This window comes from Symphodus melops (genome assembly GCF_947650265.1).
Source record: "Symphodus melops genome assembly, chromosome: 14".
Lineage (NCBI taxonomy): Eukaryota > Metazoa > Chordata > Actinopteri > Labriformes > Labridae > Symphodus > Symphodus melops.
In genome coordinates, this window is record NC_136704.1 from 406,752 (window position 1) to 430,889 (window position 24,138).

Consider the following 24,138-nt stretch of genomic DNA (forward strand, 5'->3'; position numbering starts at 1 on the left):
TATTGTGTCTGTATTTCATTGAGCACCCCATTTTTCCTCCGAGTCAGCCTAGAACCTTCTATATACTAGCTTTACATTTTTTACTTTACAATTACATTACTAAATTGCAGCATTATACATGCTACAATAGCATGGTCTTCAAAGTCAAAATACATTTTCATAATGCATTTCATTATTATTTTTCTTGAATGATTATTTACAAATTCAAGTCATCTGGTGAAAATTAAAAAAACAAAAATTCATATCACTCCATTAAATAAAAATAGTGCAATGTCAGTTTTAACCAACATCTTGCCCTGTCAAAATAGGGCCCATACATTAAAAAAAAACATGTTAAACCAAAAGAGCTGCACCAACCTTTTCTTCGGTTTTGATTCCATCTCCAGGAAACAACAACAGCCGCTACAATCAAACTGAGAGAAATGATCACGATGATGCTGACCCGAGCAGCAGCAGATGAACAGGTCAGAAACATATCACCTGAAATGATCAAACACACAGCACATCAGGAGTCACATGAAATACCAACTGTTGTCTATCTTGGACTTTGCAAGATACAAACAACCAGGTGAACAGGTGAGTGCAGCCCATGTAATCCCGGCATTCACCACAATGATTTCCAATAAAGACACCCACCACCAGAAACAGTAAGATTGCAAACAACAAACCTTTAAACCAAACACACAACCAACTTACATTTATGGCTGCTACACCACCTGAGTTGTTAAAAAGACAGATGGGTTAGAGATGTCTTGAACCCACCTGAAAGCTGTACGTGTGCATCTCTGGTCTGGTTTATGATGTTCTGTGTGACTCTACAGGTGAACATGTTGTTGTGTCTCCTCTCCACAGTCACTCTGCTGCTCACAGTGTAGAGATCACCAGGAGCTCTGACGCTCTCTGTAGATCCAGCAGAGAGGAGCTTTCCCTCACTGTCCAGCCACAGCAGCTCAGGCTCTGGAAACCAGCCTGCAGACTCACACTGTAACACCACCCCACTGGTGCTTCTGTCAAGACCCACAATGGAAGAAGAGGGGAAAGACCCTGATGATAGTAGAGCAAACCATTAATAAACAGCACATCATGTGGAAATGTCTACCACAAATAACATCAGCGGTGTAGTTTAATACAAAAGTAAATAAATGTTTTTATTGTGAATAATAAAAAGACCTTAGCCCTTAAACTGTAGTAACAGTGACCAATCAGAGAGAGGCAAACTCAGCAGCCTCTACCATCAGTGTGTGAATGTGTATGAATGGATGAGTTAATACTGATGGACTCTGCAGCAGCCTCTACCATCAGTGTGTGAATGTGTATGAATGGATGAGTTAATACTGATGGACTCTTTACTCTGCAGCAGCCTCTACCATCAGTGTGTGAATGTGTATGAATGGATGAGTTAATACTGATGGACTCTTTACTCTGCTGCAGCCTCTACCATCAGTGTGTGAATGTGTCTGAATGGATGAGTTAATACAGATGGACTCTGCAGCAGCCTCTACCATCAGTGTGTGAATGTGTATGAATGGATGAGTTAATACAGATGGACTCTTTACTCTGCAGCCTCTACCATCAGTGTGTGAATGTGTATGAATGGATGAGTTAATACAGATGGACTCTTTACTCTGCAGCAGCCTCTACCATCAGTGTGTGAATGTGTATGAATGGATGAGTTAATACTGATGGACTCTTTACTCTGCAGCCTCTACCATCAGTGTTTCTACCGTCATAATGTCAATATACAGCTATTTTTTACCACAAATACACAACTTACCAACAACAAGCTGAACATTGAACTGTTTCTTCAGTGAGGGAAAGTAGCATCTGTAGACTCCACTATCAGAGAGTGTCAGTGCAGACAGGTTCAGGGAAAGGTCTCCTCGTCTCAGTCTGTCCACGGACACTGACGTTCTTCCTTTGTACCATGGATTCTGGTCGTCTAAAAGGTTTTTACCTTCATGCCACACATGGACAAATCTTGGTTCCAGGTCAGGTCTCCCCCACTCCACAGTCTGGGAAACAGCATCCCCTGCAGGTTCAAGGTGGCATGGCAGGATAACATCTTCACCTACTAATGCTGTTATTGTGTGAGACGGTCCAACAACCAGAGACTGACCTGAAGAGACAAAAGGTTTTCACTTTTCATCGCTGTATTTTTTACTTTTACACTCAGAAAGTATGAGTAATACTTACCTCTGCAAGATTCAGTCAACAAAAGGAGCATCAACATGTTCTGTAAAACCAAAACACTGAATGTCCAGCACTTTGGTTTGAAGAAGAATCCATCCATTCTGCAGAACATCCTAAAAACAGGTTTAGAAGTGAGCCAAACGCTCTCAGCTGAGAACAGAAATACATGTACATGTCACATCCCCGGGTTAACGGGTTAGTTTATTTCTGTTTTCCTCTGCTATCATGTCCTGTGTTTGTGTTTTACTTGTTCTTGTCCTCAGTTTCTGGTCTTGTGCTCTTTGTTCCTTGTTTCCCTCCTGTCTGATGACCTGATGTGTCTCACCTGTGTCTTGTTAACTCCACCCCCTGTTCAGTATATGATGTCTGTCTTCCCCTCATTCTGGGCCAGTTCGTCTTGTAGTTTTGTCCCTATGTCATCTTGTTCCCAGTGTCTGTGTTCCAGCATTTATCTGTCTTGACTTTTTGGAATCTGAACCTGTTAGTTTTTTGACTCCCGTGTACCGAACCCTGCGTACAATTAAATGGATTTTTGAAACTGCCTTTTGCCCTGGAGTCGTACGTTTCGGTCTCTTCCTCTGACTCGTGACAGTATATTTATCTCACATCACATGCAGGCCAGATGATTTTACCACATTAACATGGACTAAATGATCCTTACAAGGTTTTATTGGGTCATAACATTTCGACCAGAGATTTGCTTCAGTTGATTTTATATAAGAAGTCATCCATGCTTCTATTTTCTGACCTCGAAGAGCAGGAAACTCAAAGTCTGCCGAAACAAATGTGATTAAAAGATTTAAAAATGACTTAATCAAACAGTGAGAGGGTCACTCCTTCAACTCCTTACACTCTCTGTTTCTTCAATGTTTCCTGATTGGACTGGGCAACGTTTCACTTTATAAAGTTCAACTGAAAATATGTTCAAATTAATAGTCATGAAATAACTGAAGATTGAAACCAGGAAGCGTCAAATGTGTATCATCTAAACAGAACAAATGTTAGCCTACAGTCTGGATCTGTAAACACTTCTCTTCATCTCCATTATATTCAATGAGCGATTCTTTAAAATGAAGGCTGTGAAGCTTAAATGTTTTTATTAAAAACTGAGAGAAAAGACACCTACCTGTTACTCTCCGTGTCCAATCTCTCCCTCGTCTATAAAATGTATGACGCTGTATAAAGATGAAATAAAGTGAACTTTGACCTCAGGAAGGTGTGGTCTCTTTTACAGCCGTCTCTAACTGATCTCTTTGGGCCTTTCTCACTTCTCTTATTTGCACCGAGTGTCCTCCGAGTTGTCTCCTCCACTTGCGTCTTAGTCCCGCCCACCAGAGATGCACGGAGGAAACGAAGCCGAGGAGAGAGGACCGAGGAAATCAGCTTTAAGACACATGAGACGTCGTTTCCTCGACAGCGTCACATGACGCCACATCAGCTGATCACGTTCAGCTGTCAATCAGCCGAACAGCTGTTTATGTCCACACAAACACACACACACACACACACACACACACACACTGTATTATTTCTAATCAAACACACACACACTGTATTATTTCTAATCAAACACACACACTGTATTATTTCTAATCAAACACACACACACTGTATTATTTCTAATCAAACACACACTGTATTATTTCTAATCACACACACACACACTGTATTATTTCTAATCAAACACACACACACTGTATTATTTCTAATCAAACACACACACTGTATTATTTCTAATCAAACACACACACACTGTATTATTTCTAATCAAACACACACACTGTATTATTTCTAATCAAACACACACACTGTATTATTTCTAATCAAACACACACTGTATTATTTCTAATCAAACACACACACTGTATTATTTCTAATCAAACACACACACACTGTATTATTTCTAATCAAACACACACACTGTATTATTTCTAATCAAACACACACACACTGTATTATTTCTAATCACACACACACTGTATTATTTCTAATCACACACACACTGTATTATTTCTAATCAAACACACACACACTGTATTATTTCTAATCAAACACACACACTGTATTATTTCTAATCAAACACACACACTGTATTATTTCTAATCAAACACACACACTGTATTATTTCTAATCAAACACACACACTGTATTATTTCTAATCAAACACATACACTGTATTATTACTAATCAAACACACACACTGTATTATTACTAATCAAACACACACACACACTGTATTATTACTAATCAAACACACACACTGTATTATTACTAATCAAACACACACACTGTATTATTTCTAATCAAACACACACACTGTATTATTTCTAATCAAACACACACACTGTATTATTTCTAATCAAACACACACACACTGTATTATTTCTAATCAAACACACACACACTGTATTATTTCTAATCAAACACACATGTTACGGAACCAGAATAGAACCCAAGCGCGAGACCAAGGATCAGGTAACAACAACAATTTATTATAAATAGGGAAAGTGACACTGGTGACAATAATGAGCAAGAGTCCAAGCTCAGGTGCGTAGTGTAGACAATAATCCAAGTGACTCTCAAAAAACCCTAATCCAGCACGCGTGAGGTGAAATCCAAGTGAACACGATGAGACGATAGGACACGAAGGGGCAGGTAGGTCTGGACTGGGAGCTGACGAGGAGAGAACACGAAGAGGGTAAGTACAAGTAAATCACGAGGAACATCAAAGTACAAGGAAGCCTGATTTAGAGGTTTGATACCACGGAGGGTTGACAATACTCTGGCGCCGGCTGCATGTGGAGAGCCGGCTTAAGAGGAGGAGTTGACGAGACGTGGAATGAGTGACACCTGGTTGTGCAGCTGAAACAAATTGTAATCAAGGGGAAGGGGAGCACACAGGAGGAGAAGACAAACAGGGAAAGCAAACAACAAAAGTGCACAAACTAACAAAAACCCAAATCATAACAGTACCCCCCCCTCAACGACCGCCTCCTGGCGGTCCACCTGGCTTTCCCGGATTGTCCCGATAAAAGTCACGAATTACTGAGTGATCTAAAATCAGAGTTCTAGATATCCAGCTTCTTTCCTCTGGACCATAACCAACCCAGTCAACAAGAAATTGAAAACCACGCCCCCTGCGGCGAACGTCCATCACCTTGTTAACCGTAAAGGCCGGATGGCCATCGATGAGTCGGGGGGGTGGAGGGGTGACGGCCGGAGGGCTAAACTCACTGGTGTTAACCGGTTTTAGTTGTGACACATGGAATGTGGGGTGGATCCTGAGTGCAGGAGGAAGTCTGAGACGTACCGCTGAGGGATTCACTATCTCCAAGACCTCATAGGGACCAATGAACCGGGGGGCCAACTTTTTAGAGGAAACGCTAAGGGGAATGTCTTTAGAGTTCAACCAGACCCTTTGGCCTGGCGTGTAGGTAGGTGCCGGAACCCTGTGGCGATCAGCCAACCTACGATTCCGTTCCCTAGTCCTCAACAATGCGGCTCGTGTCTCCCTCCAGGTCCTGCGTAACCGTCGCAGGTGACTTTGGACGGAGGGAACGTTAATGTCTTGTTCTTGACTGGGAAATAACGGGGGTAAGTAACCAAGAGAAACTTGAAACGGTGCCATACCTGTGGCCGAGGATGTGTGGGAGTTGTGGGCGTATTCAACCCATGACAGATGCTGGCTCCATTTATCTGGTCTCTGGGCGCAAACACAACGGAGCATAGCCTCTACGTCCTGATTAGCCCTCTCAGTCTGGCCGTTGGACTGTGGGTGGTATCCTGAAGAGAGGCTCACCGTAGCTCCCAGTGCCTGACAGAACGCCCTCCAGACTTGTGATGTAAACTGGGGACCTCGATCGGAGACAATGTCAGAGGGAATACCGTGCAACCGAAAGACATGAACTGTGAGCAGTTCAGCGGTCTCGGAAGCAGAGGGTAATTTAGGGAGTGCAACAAAATGAGCAGATTTAGAAAAACGGTCAACAATGGTAAGTATGACAGTTTTACCTTCTGAGGGGGGTAAACCGGTGATGAAGTCCAACGCAATGTGAGACCATGGTCTACCCGGAACAGGGAGGGGATGAAGCAGACCCGCCGGCGGCCGATGTGACGCCTTGCCCCGGGCACACACAGAACAAGCCAACACATAGTCCTTAATGTCCCTGTTCATGGATGGCCACCAGAAATGTCTTTTGAGCAGGTCCGTTGTCCGAGAAACACCCGGATGACAGGCTATCTTGGATGAATGTCCCCACTGAAGAACCTGAGAACGGACAATAACAGGAACGAACAAGCAGTTATCTGGGCCCCCACCGGGGTCGGGGTGATCCCTCAAGGCATTACGGACAGCTGACTCGATCTCCCATGTCACCGAAGCCACCAGGCAGGATGAGGGAAGAATCGTGTCAATAGTTTTTTGTGTTTCTTTGTCTCTATCAAACTGTCTTGATAATGCATCTGGTTTTATGTTCTTACTCCCAGGTCGGTAGGTGACCGTAAAATGGAATCTGGTAAAAAACAACGCCCACCGGGCTTGACGAGAATTCAACCTCTTGGCTGTCTGGATGTAGGAGAGGTTCTTGTGATCGGACCAGACCACAAATGGTGTTTCAGCACCCTCTAGCCAGTGCCGCCACTCCTCCAAGGCTAACTTCACCGCCAACAACTCCCGATTTCCCACGTCGTAGTTCCTCTCAGCCGGTGATAGTTTGCGGGAGAAGAAGGCGCACGGATGGAGTTTCTGGTCACAGGAAGACCTCTGAGAGAGAACTGCCCCCACTCCAATGTCTGATGCGTCCACTTCCACGATGAATTGTCTCTGGATGTCTGGTTGCACCAAGATAGGTGCTGAAGAAAACCTTCTCTTTAGGTCAGCAAACGCCTCCTGTGCAGCAGGAGACCACAGGAAAGGTTCAGAGAGAGAGGTTAGTCTTGTGAGGGGGGCTACAACCTGGCTGTAGTTCCGGATGAAACGTCTATAAAAGTTAGCGAAGCCCAAGAATCTCTGCAGCTGCTTGCGAGAAGTTGGTGTCTCCCACTCCATGACAGCTTCGATCTTTGCAGGATCTGGTCTAACCTGACCACTCTCCAGAATGTATCCTAGAAAAGAGACTGAGGGGGTATGAAATTCGCACTTCTCAGCTTTCACGAAGAGTTTGTTCATCAATAGTCTTTGCAGAACCTTCTGCACATGACCAATGTGTTCCTCCAGTGAACGAGAAAAAATCAAAATGTCGTCTAAATAAACAAACACAGAGTGGTTCAAAAAGTCTCTCAAAACGTCATTGATAAGGGCTTGGAACACCGCAGGAGCATTGGTTAAACCAAACGGCATTACGAGATATTCGAAATGTCCTAGAGGAGAGTTGAACGCTGTCTTCCACTCGTCCCCCTCCTTAATACGAACCAGATGATAGGCGTTACGGAGATCCAGTTTGGTGAAGATGGTGGCGCCTTGAAGCGGTTCAAAAGCTGAGCTGATGAGAGGTAAGGGATATTTGTTTTTCACTGTTATATTGTTCAGGCCTCGAAAGTCAATGCATGGTCGGAGAGTCTTATCCTTCTTATCGACAAAGAAGAAACCAGCTCCGAGTGGAGAAGACGAGGGACGAATAAATCCTGAATTGAGGGACTCTGTTATGTAGCTCTCCATGGCCTCTCTCTCAGGACCTGACAGATTATACAGGCGACTGGTAGGAAACGGGGCACCCGGCAGTAAGTCAACTGAACAGTCGTAAGGCCTGTGAGGAGGAAGGGTGAGAGCCCTCTCCTTACTAAACACCTCTCCTTGATGATGGTAAACTGAGGGCACTGAAGATAAGTCGGGGGGTTCCGGAAACTTAGTACCACCAAGAGTCTTACATGAGGGTGATGCTGAAGTAAGGCATTTAGCATGACAGTACTCACTCCAGCTAGTAATTTTACCCTTGGACCAATCAATCTGTGGGTTATGGAGCTGCAACCACGGGAGGCCTAAGACGATGGGGGCATGAGATGAGGGCATAATGTGGAAAGCTAAACTCTCCCTGTGATTACCTGCTAACAGCAACGATAGCGGGGGGGTTTCACTCACAACTTGAGCTAGCGACTGGCCATTTAAACCATCAACTCTTAGTGTCTGGGAAACGGGGAGAACCTGAATACCGGCTTCACGAACGAACTCGCAGTCAATAAAGTTAGCGTCTGAACCTGAATCAACAAGAGCTAACAATGACAGTGGTTTATTGTTAATTAACAGGGTAGCTTCCAAATTTACACGTTTACGGGGAGAATTAAGAACAGTTGCGCTACTCACCAGAACCCCGGCTGAAACTGGTGAGTGGCCTAGTTTAACCGAACCGGACAGTTAATCAAGCGGTGTCCCCCTTCACCACAATAGATACACAATCTATGTTTGAAGCGACGGTCTCTCTCGGCCTGAGTTAGCCGGCTGCGTCCCAACTGCATAGGGACCTCTGGTGTAACAACTGAACGAGTACTATCTCTCAGAGTAAAACTAGTGTCAGGAAGCAAAAGGGGTTTAACCGGGGTTTTACTGGGCTCCTCTCGTTTCCTATCGCGGATGCGGTTATCGATCTTGATAGCCAGAGTTATTAATTCCTGTAAGTTATTAGTTTCAGGACGGCCCACCAAACAATCTTTAACTGCTCCGTTTAACCCCTTTGAAAAAATCGCCTGCAAGGCCTGATCATCCCAGCCTACTTCTGCTGCTAATGTGCGAAAATCAATGGAATACTCCGCAACGCTTAGTGAACCCTGGCGAAGGCTGAGCAGCTGATCCCCAGTATCTCTGCTAGCCACGGGATGATCGAAAACAGAAATCATATCTTCGAAAAAACCTTTGTAATTGACGTGACTAGTTAGCGGGTTGTGCCAGAAGGCTGTTCCCCACGCCCTAGCTCTGCCCGATAGCAACCCGAGAACATAAGCTATCTTGGAACGATCGTGGCCGTAAGTGAGTGGCTGAGTCTCAAAAACAAGTGCACACTGAAATAAAAAAGCTCTACAATCACCCAACTTTCCGTCGTATCTCTCTGGGGCAGGGACGAACGGTTCACGAGGCTGGGCCTGGCTGGGAGAGGGAACAACAGGGTTAATAACAGTTGGTTGAACAGGGTTTAGCTGCGCTTCAACACGACTGAGGCTAGTCGATATCACCTGCAGTGACTCGACCATATTGCGCAGAGCCTGGTCATGCTGCCCGAGCATGGCTCCTTGAGAGGAGAGAGTGAACTGAAGGGAGCTAACACTAACCTCTGAATCCTGGTCCGCTGGGTCCATGTTGGCCAGAGTATTCTGTTACGGAACCAGAATAGAACCCAAGCGCGAGACCAAGGATCAGGTAACAACAACAATTTATTATAAATAGGGAAAGTGACACTGGTGACAATAATGAGCAAGAGTCCAAGCTCAGGTGCGTAGTGTAGACAATAATCCAAGTGACTCTCAAAAAACCCTAATCCAGCACGCGTGAGGTGAAATCCAAGTGAACACGATGAGACGATAGGACACGAAGGGGCAGGTAGGTCTGGACTGGGAGCTGACGAGGAGAGAACACGAAGAGGGTAAGTACAAGTAAATCACGAGGAACATCAAAGTACAAGGAAGCCTGATTTAGAGGTTTGATACCACGGAGGGTTGACAATACTCTGGCGCCGGCTGCATGTGGAGAGCCGGCTTAAGAGGAGGAGTTGACGAGACGTGGAATGAGTGACACCTGGTTGTGCAGCTGAAACAAATTGTAATCAAGGGGAAGGGGAGCACACAGGAGGAGAAGACAAACAGGGAAAGCAAACAACAAAAGTGCACAAACTAACAAAAACCCAAATCATAACAACACACACTGTATTATTTCTAATCAAACACACACACACTATTATTTCTAATCAAACACACACACTGTATTATTTCTAATCAAACACATACACTGTATTATTACTAATCAAACACACACACTGTATTATTTCTAATCAAACACACACACACTGTATTATTTCTAATCAAACACACACACTGTATTATTTCTAATCAAACACATACACTGTATTATTACTAATCAAACACACACACTGTATTATTACTAATCAAACACACACACACACACTGTATTATTACTAATCAAACACACACACTGTATTATTTCTAATCAAACACATACACTGTATTATTACTAATCAAACACACACACTGTATTATTTCTAATCAAACACACACACACTGTATTATTTCTAATCAAACACACACACTGTATTATTTCTAATCAAACACACACACTGTATTATTTCTAATCAAACACACACACACTGTATTATTTCTAATCAAACACACACACTGTATTATTTCCAATCAAACATACACACTGTATTATTTCCAATCAAACACACACACTGTATTATTTCCAATCAAACACACACACTGTATTATTTCTAATCAAACACACACACACTGTATTATTTCTAATCAAACACACACACTGTATTATTTCTAATCAAACACACACACTGTATTATTTCTAATCAAACACACACACTGTATTATTTCTAATCAAACACACACACTGTATTATTACTAATCAAACACACACACTGTATTATATCTAATCACACACACACACACACACTGTATTATTTCTAATCACACACACTGTATTATTTCTAATCAAACACACACACTGTATTATTTCTAATCAAACACACACACTGTATTATATATAATCACACACACACACACACTGTATTATTTCTAATCAAACACACACACTGTATTATTACTAATCACACACACATACACTGTATTATTACTAATCAAACACACACACTGTATTATTACTAATCACACACACATACACTGTATTATTACTAATCAAACACACACACTGTATTATTTCTAATCAAACACACACTGTATTATTTCTAATCACACACACACTGTATTATTTCTAATCAAACACACACACTATTATTTCTAATCAAACACACACACTGTATTATTTCTAATCAAACACACACACTGTATTATATATAATCACACACACACACACACTGTATTATTTCTAATCAAACACACACACTGTATTATTACTAATCACACACACATACACTGTATTATTACTAATCAAACACACACACTGTATTATTACTAATCACACACACATACACTGTATTATTACTAATCAAACACACACACTGTATTATTTCTAATCAAACACACACTGTATTATTTCTAATCACACACACACTGTATTATTTCTAATCAAACACACACACTATTATTTCTAATCAAACACACACACACTGTATTATTTCTAATCAAACACACACTGTATTATTACTAATCAAACACACACACACTGTATTATTTCTAATCAAACACACACACACTGTATTATTTCTAATCAAACACACACACTGTATTATTTCTAATCAAACACACACACTGTATTATTTCTTATCAAACACACACTCACTGTATTATTTCTAATCAAACACACACACTGTATTATTTCTAATCAAACACACACACTGTATTATTTCTAATCAAACACACACACTGTATTATTTCCAGTCAAACACACACACTGTATTATTTCTAATCAAACACACACTGTATTATTTCTAATCAAACACACACACTGTATTATTTCAAATCAAACACACACACTGTATTATTTCTAATCACACACACACACTGTATTATTTCTAATCAAACACAGTTACAGTGTTTCTTGATAACAAACACCTGAAGAACAACCTGCAGTCTGTTTCAAACCAAAAGGACAGTTTCTACTGACTCAAAGATTTCATTTTGAATTGTCTATAATTATTGATTATTATTAATCAGTTTGGACTGAACCTAGCCTGTATTTAGACAACCAACTCTGTATTTTATAAACACACATATTTATGTGTCAGGATACTGAAAATGATTGATTAGAATCTAAATGATGAAACTTTGTGAAGATCAATAAGTGAGAAGATAAAACGGACTCCTCTTCATCAGACTCTTTTTAATGGCAGCTCATCACAGAGCGACTCTTTACAAACTCACTGATGTTCATCATCTGTTTAAATGTCCCACGCTCCGTTTAGCCTCTTTTTAATCTCCCTCTTTTCTCCCCTATTAAACTCTGTTTCACTGAAGTCTGATCCTGTGCAGCGTCCAATCAGTGAGTGATATACGAGAAGGGGGCGTGTCTGTCAGTGAAAAGACTTCAGTGAAGTCAGCTCTCGTGTCTCCTCGGTCATCGCTCCTCGGATCAGCCTCCTCTCTCCTCCATCCTCTCTCCTCCGTTCACTATAAGAGCTTTGGGACGATCCTCAACATGGCGGCTTTGGAACTACTTCCAGTTCGGCCGAGGACCGAGGAGACTGCAAATAAGGAAAGTGAGACGTACCCTTTGTCTCCACACATCAGTATCTAGGGATCTGTTTTATGATCTCAGATGGTAAATGAGTAACTGTATGTAACCGCTTGGTGACAAATATAACCTGATTCAGTTCATCAATGATTATAATCTAATTCTATTAATGACATTAATTAATTTTTACCCCAGTTTGTGATTTGAAAGGTTTTAAATACCAAGGTGTGTCTAAGAGGAAGTCCCCAAGAGTTTATTGTTTTATAAAGTGAAGAAATAAAATGCAAGTTTTTGATTCTGATTCAGACATTTTTATTACATCATTATTAAGGATCAACAAGTGTTTATCTGGATACAGGAGTTTATTTTTCTGACTCTCTTGACTACAGACACAAGAAATTACAATAAAGTGAAGGTAAAACTGTCGAACTCCGTCACTTACAATAAGACTTCATGAACCATCATGTGAAGAATATGTAAACTGTCATTTCACCTAATGTTATCATTTAGCTTATTTGGCATCTTGGCAGCAGTAGCTCAGTCTGCAGAGACTTGGGCTGGGACTGTAGAGTCACCAGTTCAAGTCCCAGCATGGACCAAGTCCAGAAATAGGTCTGGTAGCTGGAGAGGTGCCAGTCCTCTTCCTGAGCACTGTCAAGGTGCCCTTCAGCAAGGCACCAAACCACAAAAAAAGCTCTGGGGCACTTGCTGGAGGCAGCCCCTTCCCCCTTTAATGCCTCTCTATAGGACCCTCTCGTGGGATTAATACAGTATAATTTATTATGTTCAAGCAGCAGGAATAACATCTGTCATTGATTTAAAGTATCTGTATCACAGACTGAATAACCTTTAATCTAATAAACCATTTTATTATAAATATATTCATCACGTTGTTCATTTCTCCATTCATGATGAAAACATGATTCACTTACAAAGTGGTCACCATAGTTACTTTTCAATCTTATCCACAAGGTTTTAATGACATGATATAAAGAAATCAAAGTCATAAATCAGCCTGAGTGCAAAGTCTGTTTGTGTCATGGTTTTTCAATCTCTGGATCCTGAATCTCTTCTACCAGTTTGTTTGTGTACAGGGTTGTGAAAAAAAAAAAACAAGTAGTCGCTGTGCATTTCAGACACATACTCTCAAATAGCTCAATAAATTCATCAAAAAACATGAAAAAATGAATTCCTAAAATTTGACCCGAACAATAAATCATCATCAAAAGCAACAAATGTGATTATTATTATTATACAATTATTATTAATTTTATCAGACCTTATGATATCATCAGACATTAAGGAAACATGGTGTGTTGACAAAGGTTGACAGCTGTTTTGGACACTCCTTTGTTCAAGAGTGCTGCTTGTCAACAGGCAATGCAGGCAACCATTTAGGGCCCCGGGCCAATAAGGGGGGGGGGGGGGGGCGATTTAAAACCACAGCAGTGGCTCAAAATATGGAAGTTTTAAATGACAGTAGGAACCCCTGAGGTGGCCCCATCTGACAGGATTCACTCGGGTTGCACTGTCAATGCATTATTGCTGTTGAACCCATTTGTCATGAAAGTCGAGGGAGATAAATGAAGGGTTTTACTGTCCTTTGTATCTATTGTCTTCAACACTTAATGCTAATCTGCTCCTCAATAGTTGGGTACTTAATGATAATCACCCTAATCACTCCTGGTTTCACCTTATTGTCTAGGACACTTAATGCAAATCACTGCTCCTTTAAGTTGATGAGCCAATTTACATCCCTGCATTGACTGTTTAACGACTGTACTCACACCTCTGGCACTACCTCAAACACCTCTGTACATGCACATGGAACTAGTTTCTAGAAGGTCAGCACTTTGTTTCTAAGGCTCTTTAACTGTTTACAGGTCTCTTTTAACCAACACATGTTTTTCTCTCCTCACAGGTTATGTACATTATGCTATATTAGTTTTAAGTCTAATTGCTAATGCTAACTGCACAGGTTATGTACATTATGCTATATAAGTTTTAAGACTAATGCTAATGCTAACTGCAGAGGTTTAACATATAATTATGTTTACTCTTAGTCACATAGGGGCTGCTAAATCTTGTTTGGGGGATTATTGTATACAGAGGGGGGGGACAGCGGGTGTGTATTGTAACTAATGTCTTGTGTCCTGCCTGTCTGTATACTGCTACTGGATGCCTTGAATTTCCCTCGGGATCAATAAAGTATCTATCTATCTATCATCATCTATCTATCCTGATTGAAATGACAGTAGGAACCCCTGAGGTGGCCCCATCTGACAGGATTCACTCGGGTTGCACTGTCAATGCATTATTGCTGTTGAACCCATTTGTCATGAAAGTCGAGGGAGATAAATGAAGGGTTTTACTGTCCTTTGTATCTATGTTTAAAAAATAATTATTTCACTTTTTATTCTGTTTCCTGTTGTGAAATTTAGCCTAAAGGGCTCCAACACTCTCTAAACACTCTTAAATTGGATGCCCCTGGGTTTGCCAGATATGAGAGCAGTTATCAGGTGAACAGGTGTTGCAGCGATGGAAGCGGGCAGTGGAACTGCTTCAGATAGAAGTGATTGTACCCGAGCTAAAAAGCCTCTGCATGTTTCTAATAAGCTCCAGCAGCAGAAAGCTGCTCAAACTAGGATCAATGTTGGAGATGAAACATGGAGAGAGGTTAGAACGCAGAAAGCTTTACAGACCCATGCAGAGCTGGCTAAACACTGAAGCTACAGTGTCCACCACATGCAGAGCTGGCTAAACACTGAAGCTACAGTGTCCACCACATGCAGAGCTGGCTAAACACTGAAGCTACAGTGTCCACCACATGCAGAGCTGGCTAGACACTGAAGCTACAGTGTCCACCACATGCAGAGCTGGCTAAACACTGAAGCTACAGTGTCCACCACATGCAGAGCTGGCTAAACACTGAAGCTACAGTGTCCACCACATGCAGAGCTGGCTAAACACTGAAGCTACAGTGTCCACCACATGCAGAGCTTGCTAAACACTGAAGCTACAGTGTCCACCATGTTTTTTTTCCCCGTTACATATTCCTATTGAATGTTATATTTTGTGTCTGATTGTTGCATTTCTTTAGTGCATATACTGTAAATAAAAAGAGATCATAATAAGCATAATCATCAGTTGCTTTTGGCTTAAAGCATAAAAACAAATATTGAAGGATTGTATGACTCATTAAGTTTGTTGGGTTTTAACGTTGAGCAAAACTTTAGGCTTTCTCTCCTTCTCTGGACATTTCTTATCGCTGTTATTTCCTTTAGCTGTTGTGGACCAGATGTAAAGATTCAGTGCACAGAGGTGATACACTGACTGTGTTGTCCCAACTCTAACCCTGAAGGTGAACGGTATCATCTTCACTCGTCTTCTCCATACCAACTCACCTCTTTGCTCTGAAGGTTACATTTTATCAATCACTTTCTCTAATTTGTAGAGAAGTTCCTCTGTGTTTTGTTGCTGTTCATTCAGCTCTACACCTCTTTTGTCCAGTTTACCCTGAGCATCGAACAGGCTCTTTCTCTCCCTCACATATCCTTCTGCTCTGTCAGGAGCATTTTCCCTCTTACAGTCGGATATTTTGGTCTCCACATCTTTCACCTTCTCATTGTTTATCTCCTTCTCCTTCTTTATCGTGTCTAACTGCGACATGATTTCTTTCTGTTGTTTCTGTAGTCCCATTTTCACTTCCTTCAACGGAGACAAATGTGACTTCCACAAATCCAGCTCTTGTTTTTCTTTCTTGAGCAGAGACTCTTTTGAGACACATGACGTTAAACAAACAGAAAAACACACATGGTCATGGTAGAAGATTCTAGAGGAAAGGATGTACACTTTTGGTCAAAATGTCTTGAAAAGTGACTAACAATGTCTTAGCAGAGAAGTTATTGAAATCACTATAAAGCCACATTTGGTAGAAAGAAAAATAAAATATATTTATGACTTACCGATTTTAGACGGAATGTGTATGGAGATATAAATGAAACCTCCAACCAACACGACACAACAAACCAAGCCTGGAAGCAAACTGAATAAGATGCAGCTCACACTTTTGAAACCTCCTTGATCTGAAATCATAAATCCAAAAATACATCTTTTCAAATCCTTCAGAAGGAAGAGTGTTGGATTTAAAATAAAAACATGACACAAGTAAAATGAATACAAATACAGAAATCTTCATATTCTTTTCATTTGAATAATCATCCAACTTTTTTTTCACTCAATGGTCAAACTTTTTTGCACAATTTATTGAAGTGATGTCTTTTCTTAACCTGGTGACTCCACGCCTGGGCATGATGCTCTGTGTTCTGCAACTTCCTCCTTTTGCTCCCTTTCACTGTTTGTAGATGAAACTGGAGACAAACACAAAAGAAACACTTAACAAAACATGAATAGTGGAAATACATCAGTCTGATGAATATGAAATTAGTATCGCTCTGTAATTTCATTTCCTGGCCTGTTTTTATAAACTCAGACTTCCTCCATCATGTCTTTTGTCACATCTGTGTTTCTGTGTTTGATGTCAAGTGCTGTTTAAAAGTCATTCAGAGGCCGATGAAGAAATCTTAAAGTTCCAGTGTTGTTGTTTTTTCAGCTGTGTGGTTTAAAATAAATGTAAATAAAAGCCTTCATGGACGAGAGTATAAAGATAATCATAATGACAATAATACATTTAAGAGCGCCTTTTCAAAAAACCCAAAGACACATTACCATCAGGTTTTTAAAAAAAAACAAAAAAAACAAAACAACAACATGTTTTTAATATCTTTTGGCCAACAAATAACCAACTCCCTGTTGGGAATTTTCAGGAGCGAATACCTGACCAACGGTTATGTTGGGTTTTATGACGTAAAATTTGATTGTCAAAATAAATTAATAATTAAGTTTATTTAATTATTAATCTAAATCAATAATTGTTATTAAACTGCATTTAATAAACCTCGGGGCACCACCCTGTAAACAGGGAACAACCAAAATATTACCAATATCAGTCTCAAATTATTTAATTAAATACCAATATCATTAATAATTAATAATCTGTATTTAATTGAAGGTGTGAAATCCGAACACAAAGCCCTTTCACCCAGCCTAAGTCACAAAGCAAATTCACAGTGATCACAAACAACTGCTCTTTAAATTATAACAGAATTTATTTAACAAAGCAAAATCAAGTAAATCAATGAAACCCAATCAAACAAATAACCATCATAAGCCAAACTACAATTAACAAACAAAACAAACAAGCGTGGCACCTGTGTGTGTGTGTGTGTGTGTGTGTGAGAGAGTGAGAGAGTGAGAGAGAGAGAGAAAAAGGGGGGGGGAACAGACAGACAGAGACAGACAAAATGGTGGCGACCACGCATGGTCACGTGATGGCGGACACAGAACGTGATCTACGTTTCTGCAGCGTCTGGAAAGCCACAGATCTATGTGTGTGTGTCTACCGAAAGGTGTGTGTGTGTGTAAAGGCGAGAGAGTGAGAGAAAACAACACACCTCAACAGCTCAATCTTGGACTGGAGCTCACCACAACTCAGAGCACAGTTTACGTCGCGTACCAGAAGCTAGTGGCCGGATTTGTATTAGACGGCGTTCACACTAGTCTTTCTGATAATGAGTCTATTACCCGGTTATGACGCGGGAGCTCACAGATAAACACACGGGACACAGCGGCACAAATAAGGAGAACAAAAGAGATTTTACTCTGGTAAAATCTAAGACACAGCGGTCAAACACCAAGCAAATATTATCACCGTTTCACTATAATAACTCAGTTATTAAACACACTCTCTATATCTAACTGCCCAGACCTAGCTAAGCCTCATTTGGAACCGTTTTGTCCACGGTTGATGAAAGGAAGAAAAGAGGTTCTGGAGCGGCCTTTCTGCAGTTGTTTGGAGATGGCGGTGCGTCCAAAGGGGTTGAGAAAAGGGCCGTCGTGTCCTCTGTCGAGTGAGGTGATCTCCGTGGGTGTCCTTTCTTTAAAGGACGGAACGAGACGTAATCCTTACAGTCTCTCTCAATACCGTTTTAATACGGGAGAAAATAAAACGCTCTCCTTCTGAGATGCGTTCAAGTGGATGATCTAGGCTCGGAAATTAGGACGTCGGTATGCTTCAAGGCGTTTGGATCAGCTGCGCGCCAAAACTTTTAAACAAAGGGCAGCGTGTTGAAACAGGAACAGAGTTGGGTATCCTCGGACGTCGCCAGACGACGTTTGAAAGAGGCAGAACAATGAAGCATGGCCGGCTTTATACCTCCCAGACTTCACACCTATGTGTTAGGTGTGGCAAAGCATTCTGGGAGTACCTGCAAGGCATGCTGGGATAAAGAGTCTTTTGTTGTAGTTCTCCAAACGACACAGCCTGAACTTTGCCATCCTGGCTGAACCCAACATCCCCCCTGGCCTGAAGAGCGGGATGCAGGTCATGGTCTTCAGGGCACTATGGGCCACCAGTCCACGTGCTTTGGAGATACTTGTACAAAAGTTAATTTGGCAAACAGTCCATAAATTCAAGAGGCATTTGGTCTGGGCAGACATTGAGGCAAAGTCTGGGCAGACTGTCTAACTATGTCTAACGCTAAACATCAAAACATAATCAGACATTAGCGAAGCTTTGCTGCTCAAGGTGCATTCTTTGACAAAACACATGAAACAAACAAACAAGAGGAAGAGAGAAAGAGAAGAGTTTCATGTGTAGATGTGTGGGCTAACTCCTTGACTGGGCAGGAGAAAGCCTGTGTGTGTTTGTGGCATGTCAGTGCGTAATGTACATGTACATGTAGAGTCTCACTATGGGTGTGAGGCCACAAAACAAAAACAACAACAACAAAAGCGTGAGTAGAGTTACTGGATTTTGAAACGGGAGCTACTCCCCCCTCCCCGATGTGGAGTCAGAACCTGGTTCTTTGTAAGGGCTGGAGGCCTGCCACTGTCTTACCCCATCTATCACCCCCCTCGGAATTGTGCTAGTCATTTCACTGCCGAGACCTGCTTCCTTATGAAGCTCTTGGGAACTGTGGTTATACCTACCCTTCTGACTTAGGCTTCGGTCATCCCGAGAGTTCTGTTCAGGTCTGTCAGTGATTGACTCCTCAGGCTGGAACCTACCCTACGGCTGACTCAACCCTTCACCCCCCTGGCTCTGTCGTCTTCTCTGCCGGTGACGTGGTCTCTTGGACTGCTTCATAGCACGAGGCAATTCGTTGCCTTCAAGTGCTACGTCACCTTTGTGACGCTCAGGGTGTATGTGTGGGAACCTGCAGGTAGTAGGAGAGGGCCTGCTGTAATCTCTGCCGGAGGGGGCTGAGAAGTCACCCCCCTTCCCATGGGGTGATTCAAACCTGTGAAGGTGTGAAAAGGTGTGACAGCTGTCAATATACTGGAGCGTTTTGTCAAAGGGAGGGGCTCTACAGTCAAAATCTTTCTGTTCAGGATTGACAGGGGGAACAAGACTTTGTTTAGTCATTAGACTAACCTGGCTGCTCGGTTTTCTACTGAGCTTTTTCAGCAGGGGCGTTTGATTTTTTAAGGGGCTTGGTGCACGATCAGAGTCGTATCTTGACGACGTGGCTCCCTGAATTAATTCAAACGTGTCTAACACCTTCTGCTTGGCAGTTCGTAGGTGCTGACGAAGAGATTTGTTCTCTTCCTGCAGGGATTGGACCTCTGGCTGGAGTGTCTCCACTGAGGCGCTGACACTCTGTCTGGTCCATAGACCATGAGTTACAGCCTGGTGGGAGTTGCCCAAGTCGTCTGAAGACTCATAAGTCCTCTGGTCGTCCAACATGTCTGTCTCCTTCCTCCAGGGATCTGGTTCAGTATCCCATCCCTTGTGTAGGGCTTCCTCAGCTGGCGTGGGGGCTGCGGTGCGTACCTGCTCCTCCTGAATTCCGGGTACCATGACACTTTCTTTCATTCGTCTGGCTAACCTGCAGCTTTCTTGCAGTATTTTATTCTCCTCCTGCAGGGCCTTGCATTTGACTTGCAAGGTCTTAAGTCGGTCCTGCATCCTTTTGAAGCCGTCCTTTAGGATCTGGTTATCTTCTTGCACCTGGGCGAGCTGTGCCTGGTGTCTCTTTTGCTGCAAATATGATTTGCGCTGGAAAAGGAGGAGAAGTTGGCCGAGAACATTCGAAGATGTGTACTGTGGTTTCCCTGTTAGATGAGTCATATACTCAACCGACTCATTTAATTTATCTTCGCCTGTGCTGAGGGTGGAGGTGTTCAGACTGTTGACCTTTAAAGGGACGTGGTTCAAACCTGCAACTCCAACCTGAGGGGGTGGATCATCTGATCCACAGGGGGCCTTGGTCCCTGGCTGCTGAATGTCTTTCACAGACATTCTGTCTTTGTTGGGGGTGATCTTGGCTCGGGGGTTGGCCTGGTCACCTGCCTTTCTCAAGGTGTTCTTACAAATGCTAATGAAATAGCTGTTCAGGTTGGCAATCCCCTCTAAGGAGAGCTGCGTCAGACCAGCAACAGTTTCTTGTGGTGATGTGTGGTGGTCTGATCCAAAAGGAGTCTTAGCTCCTGGCTCACAAGAAGTCTTGATAGACATCTTAATGTGGTAAAACAGAATACCTTAGTGGATTTACTGTTTTCAAAGCTGCAAGGTAAAAGTCAGCAAGAGGCAATTCTGATCTATGGTTCTGAACCGGATCAGTGCAGTCTGTCCTGGCAGCTAGGTGCGAGCATTCACACCTCAAGTCCTTTTGAGGATTGGGGGAAGACACACCTCTCAGGCAGCTGGCTCTGTAACAATTTTAAAGTTACACTCCTGACTGAGCAAATGGCTAACTTGTTGTCTCCAACAACAATAAGCACAAAAAAATTATTAAACTACTCACTCATCAACACACAACAGCACAACTAACACACAACTTGATGTTTGCTTTGCTTTAAAACAACAAAAGTAATCTCCCAAAGAAAAGAGAATTTCCCTTAGAAGAATCACTTTAGGATTAAACGTTTGGATCACTGCGAACAAACAATGTAACAAAGCTGGTTTATTAAGGACCTCACACGGGGCACCATTATGTTGGGAATTTTCAGGAGCGAATACCTGACCAACGGTTATGTTGGGTTTTATGACGTAAAATTTGATTGTCAAAATAAATTAATAATTAAGTTTATTTAATTATTAATCTAAATCAATAATTGTTATTAAACTGCGTTTAATAAACCTCGGGGCACCACCCTGTAAACAGGGAACAACCAAAATATTACCAATATCAGTCTCAAATTATTTAATTAAATACCAATATCATTAATAATTAATAATCTGTATTTAATTGAAGGTGTGAAATCCGAACACAAAGCCCTTTCACCCAGCCTAAGTCACAAAGCAAATTCACAGTGATCACAAACAACGACTTTTTAAGATATAATAGAATTTATTTAACAAAGAAACATCAAGTAAATCAATGAAACTCAATCAAACAAATAACCATCATAAGCCAAACTACAAGTAACAAACAGAACAAACAAGCGTGGCACATGTGTGTGTGTGTGTGTGTGTGTGTGAGAGAGTGAGAGAGAGAGAGAAAAAGGGGGGGGGAACAGACAGACAGAGACAGACAAATGGCGGCGACCACGCGTGGTCACGTGATGGCGGACACAGAACGTGATCTACGTTTCTGCAGCGTCTGGAAAGCCACAGATCTATGTGTGTGCGTCTACCGAAAGGTGTGTGTGTAAAGGCGAGAGAGCGAGAGAAAACAACGCACCTCGACAGCTCAATCTCGGACTGGAGCTCACCACAACTCAGAGCATAGTGTACTTCGCTAACAGAAACCAGCGGCCGGATTTGTATCAGACAGCGTTCACACTAGTCTTTCTGATAATGAGTCTATTACCCGGTTATGACGCGGGAGCTCACAGATAAACACACGGGACACAGCGGCACAAATAAGGAGAACAAAAGAGATTTTACTCTGGTAAAATCTAAGACACAGCGGTCAAACACCAAGCAAATATTATCACCGTTTCACTATAATAACTCAGTTATTAAACACACTCTCTATATCTAACTGCCCAGACCTAGCTAAGCCTCATTTGGAACCGTTTGTCCACGGTTGATGAAAGGAAGAAAAGAGGTTCTGGAGCGGCCTTTCTGCAGTTGTAAGGTGATGGCGGTGCGTCCAAAGGGGTTGAGAAAAGGGCCGTCGTGTCCTCTGTCGAGTGAGGTGATCTTCGTGGGTGTCCTTTCTTTAAAGGACGGAACGAGACGTAATCCTTACAGTCTCTCTCAATACCGTTTTAATACGGGAGAAAATAAAACACTCTCCTTCTGAGATGCGTTCAAGTGGATGATCTAGGCTCGGAAATTAGGACGTCGGTGTGCTTCAAGGCGTTTGGATCAGCTGCGCGCCAAAACTTTTAAACAAAGAGCAGCGTGTTGAAACAGGAACAGAGTTGGGTATCCTCGGACGTCGCCAGACGACGTTTGAAAGAGGCAGAACAATGAAGCATGGCCGGCTTTATACCTCCCAGACTTCACACCTATGTGTTAGGTGTGGCAAAGCATTCTGGGAGTACCTGCAAGGCATGCTGGGATAAAGAGTCTTTTGTTGTAGTTCTCCAAACGACACAGCCTGAACTTTGCCATCCTGGCTGAACCCAACATCCCTTACTCTACTACTAGTGACACATCCTCTCAGAGGAAAAAAGACTATGAATGGATGAGTGAATACTGCAGCAGCCTCTACCATCAGTGTGTGAATGTGTATTAATGGATGAGTTAATACTGATGGACTCTTTACTCTGCAGCAGCCTCTACCATCAGTGTGTGAATGTGTATTAATGGATGAGTTAATACTGATGGACTCTTTACTCTGCAGCAGCCTCTACCATCAGTGTGTGAATGTGTATGAATGGATGAGTTAATACTGATGGACTCTTTACGCTGCAGCCTCTACCATCAGTGTGTGAATGTGTATGAATGGATGAGTTCATACTGATGGACTCTTTACTCTGCAGCCTCTACCATCAGTGTGTGAATGTGTATGAATGGATGAGTTAATACTGATGGACTCTTTACTCTGCAGCAGCCTCTACCATCAGTGTGTGAATGTGTATGAATGGATGAGTTCATACTGATGGACTCTGCAGCAGCCTCTACCATCAGTGTGTGAATGTGTATGAATGGATGAGTTCATACTGATGGACTCTTTACTCTGCAGCAGCCTCTACCATCAGTGTGTGAATGTGTATGAATGGATGAGATAATACTGATGGACTCTTTACGCTGCAGCATCTACCATCAGTGTGTGAATGTGTATGAATGGATGAGTTCATACTGATGGACTCTTTACTCTGCAGCAGCCTCTACCATCAGTGTGTGAATGTGTATGAATGGATGAGTTAATACTGATGGACTCTTTACTCTGCAGCAGCCTCTACCATCAGTGTGTGAATGTGTATGAATGGATGAGTTAATACTGATGGACTCTTTACTCTGCAGCAGCCTCTACCATCAGTGTGTGAATGTGTATGAATGGATGAGTTCATACTGATGGACTCTTTACTCTGCAGCAGCCTCTACCATCAGTGTGTGAATGTGTATGAAT

The 24,138-nt window shown here is 42.2% G+C and overlaps 2 protein-coding genes and 1 long non-coding RNA gene across 5 annotated transcripts in view; 1 reads left to right on the top strand and 2 right to left on the bottom strand.

Moving 5' to 3' along the window:
• LOC306835073 (NLR family CARD domain-containing protein 3-like) overlaps window positions 1-24,138 on the top strand; it is a 276,939-nt gene that overhangs the window by 205,582 nt on the left and 47,219 nt on the right. The window lies entirely within an intron of this gene.
• Window positions 1-24,138, bottom strand: part of LOC306835074 (butyrophilin subfamily 2 member A1-like) — a 39,231-nt gene that overhangs the window by 13,961 nt on the left and 1,132 nt on the right. The window contains exons 1-5 of one of the 3 annotated variants that reach the window (XM_079361485.1): window positions 3,317-3,359; window positions 2,194-2,303; window positions 1,775-2,116; window positions 763-1,044; window positions 358-480 (exon numbers count right to left, since the gene is read on the bottom strand). In XM_079361485.1, coding sequence (XP_079217611.1) covers window positions 358-480; window positions 763-1,044; window positions 1,775-2,116; window positions 2,194-2,302 — 856 coding nt within the window. In that variant the 5' untranslated portion in view covers window position 2,303; window positions 3,317-3,359. Of the gene's footprint in view, window positions 1-357; window positions 481-762; window positions 1,045-1,774; window positions 2,117-2,193; window positions 2,304-2,437; window positions 2,567-3,316; window positions 3,360-24,138 lie in introns of those variants that run through there. The other 2 variants (XM_079361484.1, XM_079361483.1) reach the window with 2 other exon arrangements.
• Window positions 15,963-16,986, bottom strand: LOC306835079. Its single transcript, XR_013780573.1, has 3 exons — window positions 16,840-16,986; window positions 16,516-16,635; window positions 15,963-16,323 (listed from the first exon to the last, which is right to left on the bottom strand). It is a non-coding gene; the product is annotated as an uncharacterized lncRNA (long non-coding RNA).